Source organism: Cryptomeria japonica, chromosome 7 (genome assembly GCF_030272615.1).
Source record: "Cryptomeria japonica chromosome 7, Sugi_1.0, whole genome shotgun sequence".
In the NCBI taxonomy this organism is placed as follows: domain Eukaryota; kingdom Viridiplantae; phylum Streptophyta; class Pinopsida; order Cupressales; family Cupressaceae; genus Cryptomeria; species Cryptomeria japonica.
The window spans coordinates 271,574,850-271,579,550 of record NC_081411.1 but is presented as its reverse complement, the minus strand read 5'-3'; the positions used below and the strand labels follow the sequence as shown (position 1 = coordinate 271,579,550).

At 34.4% G+C, this 4,701-nt stretch overlaps 1 protein-coding gene across 1 annotated transcript; it reads right to left on the bottom strand.

Moving 5' to 3' along the window:
• Positions 1–2,208: 2,208 nt before the first annotated feature.
• Positions 2,209–4,297, bottom strand: LOC131046057 (protein NRT1/ PTR FAMILY 5.3-like). Its single transcript, XM_057979715.2, has 4 exons — positions 4,189–4,297; positions 3,872–4,089; positions 3,230–3,789; positions 2,209–3,100 (listed from the first exon to the last, which is right to left on the bottom strand). The coding sequence occupies exons 1-4, from the start codon at positions 4,295–4,297 to the stop codon at positions 2,209–2,211; spliced, it is 1,779 nt and encodes a 592-aa protein (XP_057835698.2).
• Positions 4,298–4,701: the final 404 nt, after the last annotated feature.

The window sequence follows — 4,701 nt, the reverse complement described above, 5'->3', positions numbered from 1 at the left end:
CCCGCATAAACCGGTTTGGAAACAACAAAAATATGTCTGGAAAATTGTTTTAAGGCAAGCGGTTTCAGCATGAGACAATTTCCCGGTGGCAGGGTGTCCCCACAGGGAATAGCCTATCAGTTAATTATTTATATAAATCATAAACTAATTTTATAAATACGGGTACACAAATGTTAAGTTATGTCATGTAATAGAATGTGGAAATTAAAAAATAAATAGAAATGAAAAGGCTATCAGTTTTTGAGGTTTATAAATGAACGCGATTAAACTCCACACAAAATGACACTCTTTTTAATATCGACAAAACATAATAAATTTCTGCAAAATTTTCAGTAGTTAAATCTCTATGATCTGTATCCTCATTAGTGTAAAAACACACAAAATGGGCAAAAAATCACTATGTTTAACAGATTTGGGAGTTTTTTTTCAGTGTCATTTTATGTGGAGATTAGCCACAGGCTCTATAAATAGTGTTCACTATTTTAATCATAACAGTTGAACTATAATTTTTGAACAAAGAACAATAAAATATTAACTTGATTACTCTTATAACTTCCTAAATTAATTTTGTACTATTTTTTCACAATAAGAGATCCAAATAAGGCATGTGGATGTAATATGTATATCACTAGATTATTCTTGTTATAATTTATGTTGTGATATAGAAGGTGTTCATTCTATGTAGTTCACAAAAGTTACAAATGAGATATTATTAGTACTATGCAATTTCCCATGTTCAAAAATATATCCATATTAACATCCTAGTGTTTATCCAAATAATGGTGTCGAGACATATCGAGATATACCCCTAACAATACTATGATTTGTGTAATTGATGTAGAAATACAATCACTACCTATCATATAATCATGAGAGAAATAACAATAATCATCAATAGAAATTCAAAATGATCTATTAGAAAAAATCTATTTTAATATTAGATTAGAAAAGCTCTATAAAATCGAATCAGAACATAAAATGTAATTAGTTAGGAATTGGAAATATTTAATTCCATTTTTCTTTTACACAAATACTATTGTTTAATAGTTTCTTTGTTTTCACAAAAATTCTATATTAATTTTAATGGTATGATTGTTGTAAATTATTAAAACTAAATGTCCAAACATGTCTAATTATATATATATATATATATGGAAAGGGTACAAAAAGTCATTATAGCTAACTTCATGCACTTTAAGCTCCTAAATGGTACATCAGATTTTGACAAAAAAAAATTTAGTCTTCATATATGACTTAAGAGCTTCAAGCTATTGTGTTAGCTATTGTTACGTACACAAAGGTTAAAAACTGGTCATTTAAAGGTGGCGCTTGATACCTACTTATAACAACCCCAATAACTATGCACTACAACCACCACAAAATTTTACACAGCTACTCCTATAATAACCAATACATATTCCTCAAATAATTGTGGTGACCAATACTTATGCACAAAGGTTAATACATATTCCTCAAATAATTGTGGTGACCAATACTTATGCACAAATTCCCTAGTAATTGTGTGAAATAGGTACCAATAAAGTTGCAAAGCTCCTCCAATTAAATATTAAAATTTTAACTTCTAGAGGAGGCTATTGGTACATGTAAAATATGTTAGTGAGCTTTTAATTATCATTTTCTTTTTAAAGTTGGTAATTGGGAGGTTGGATGAATATGGAGTGAACTCTTCTTAAACATGGACTTAACTCCTTACCCTAATTAAATTTACAACTTTTATTAGCTTGTATTTTTATAGATTTGACCATGTAGATTTTGTTGTTTCCAACGTTGGGATCAAACACCATGATCCATCATCAGAACAAGAGAGTAAATGTTAGAACACTATACAAATTTCATGCTTTTAATTTTTTATTAACTGCATAAAATCTCTTCCAAAAAAAAATTATGTATTTAATATTATTTTATTCGTCTTTCTAAAACATTTCCTATATTACAAAACTTGTTAAAAAGAAAAAATTGACATCCTCACGTTTATCCTCGTTGGAGTGAGCAACATTTGAGGATCGCGAGACAATACGACGAGATGCCCACATGGAGCTAAGCAAGACCATTAACCTTAAATTTAAAATAACATATTCTACATAGTCGCTAGCAACAATAATAGCATATTCAACCATATTTATTATATTTTCAATTACAATTATTTCGACAAACGATTTACTCGATGCAATATGATTTTTTTTACTTTCACTGAATGCCTTCGTGAATCCCATCACCATTGTGATTGTTAGAGGGGGCTATATCTGTTGACTTGGTGTACTCTTCACCGAACACTTGGCTTGTTTCTCTCTTGTATGTGTAGAAACAGGACAAGGTCAAAAAGAAAATGTAGTTGAGGGTATTGAGAATTGCTAACAAAGCGAAATAGTAATGGAAGCGTGAGGCATTCACATTATCTAATATCCAGCTTTGATGACCCCCTCCCCCTGTAATGTTATTTACAGCGGTGAGTATAACACTGTTGAGAAAGGCTCCAACTCCCAGCGAGGCTGCATACAGTGAAGTTCCCAAACTTTGCATACTCTCAGGTGCTTGATCATAAAAGAACTCCAATTTTCCTACTTCTAAAAAGGCTTCTGCGATACCCATTACACTAAACTCTGGAAGCAGTATGAAGATGCTCCGTGGCACAATTGCATTTGCATCATCTGCAAGACCATGGCTTTTAACGACATCTAACCTTTTCATTTCTGTTATTACGGCTGCTACCATAGAAAAAGTATAGAGAACTAGACCAACTCCCATCCTCTGTAGTATTGTTATGCCTCGTGGATTTCCAGTGAATCTTCGGCATACTGGGACTAAGATGCGATCATAAAGTACAAGGGAGGAGAGCATTGATATTTGAAGAAAAACTCCGATACTAGCTGGAGGAATTTGGAAGTTAGGACCCATATGCCTATTCAGAGTCATGCCCTGCTTTATGAAAAGTGTTGCAGATTGAGTTAATAAAGTACTCGGGAAAATGAGAGTCAGCCAAATTGGAAGGATTCTTATCACGAGCTTTGTCTCCTCCACGTCTGTCACAGTGCAGGGATTAGAGCCAGAGGTAGTTTGCATGGCTGCTTTGTCCATAAATCTGTCATTCAAAATTAAATCAGGCATGTAAAACTATTAAATCAAATTCACTTTCCAATCCCGATCTACCATTTGCATAAAATTCGTAGAAAACTAATCTTAAAACGTTATATAGGGACTAAATTCTAACCTCATTAGTTTTGTATGACCAATTGGGTATCGACCCTGAGAAAGGTATTCCTTTCTATCTACTTCATAAAGACAGGATGCATCTGTAGGAACCTGCACTTTCCAGTTCTGAATAACCCTAGAAATGACTTTAGCCATTCGCTTCAGTGGGCTACCCGCCCGAACTTTATGTCTATATAGTGGAATTCCTATCATGAACAAAATATAGGATATTATTAGGGCTCCCGTTATGATTCCACTGGCCAATCCCCAACTAATGTTATCTTGGATATACACAATCAGTGTCTGACCAACGACACTTCCACCGAAGACAACAAAAATCCACCAATTGAAAAAGCTGCTCTTCCGCAGCTTTTCCTTGGGATGAAATTCATCAAACTGATCCGCACCAATAGTGGAGATGCATGGTTTGGTCCCTCCAGAAGCCACAGCAAGAATATACAAAGCAAAGTAAAAAATCCCAATCTGCAGAGACGATGCCTTATGACAGATTTCATTGGGTGTGCATTCTGGCGGTCTGAGAGACTTCAATGTTTGTGCCAGAGTCAAAATCCCCATTCCCTGCACCAAAAGGAAATTAAGTATGCTCTTTCAGAGAACCCATTTGACAGTCAATAGGTTAGAGAGTGCTATTAGTCCTTACCAGAATATATACACAAGAAAATACTATGAATGTCCAAAAGCGGCCCAAGTATGTATCGGCAATGTATGCCCCAATTAAAGGAGTAATCCAGAGAGTGCCATTCCAATTACTGGAATTCCTAGCGGAGGAAACAGTGCCTTCATGCAGCTTGGTGGTCAGATACACCACTAAGTTTGCCCATACGCCCGCAAATGCCAATCGTTCAACAAATTCGTAGCCTATATACAAAATCAAAACAAGGGTCTTCGTAAAAGAAGAAAAAGCAGCAAATAATAAAAGGAGAAGCTTGATGGAGAGAGAGATTATCGAGTTATTACCAATGATTAGAGAACAAGCCCTCCAGCCCCCTGTCCTTTCACGTACAACTGGTTTTCCCCTCAAATCCACAGATCCATCTAAAACCATTTCCGCTTCATCAGCAGCCATGACTCACCTATACTTGCAAACTCGAGCTAAATATTTTATTTTCTCCAGCATATATGCAAGTTCAAGGGTCTTGTATCATTTTGAAGACTGCATAGCTTCCATTTATATTCAGTTTCTTTTGTAGAGTCCGTGTACATTTGCCTAAACAAGAACCGGTTGGTGAGTTGTATCTATTTCAGTTTTTTTATTTCGAAAGTCAACGATAGTTTAAAATTGTATTTAAGTGAATTAAATAAGCACACTTGCTGTGGGGTTCAACTAAACAAAAGAATATTAGAAATTGTTTCCGGGTGTACCTGCACTTGAATATTGCTATTAATTTTAAAATTAGAATACAAGTGTCCCTTATTATTTTCAATTAATATAAAAATATTTCCAATGGTGCATTTTCATCCTTGCATAGA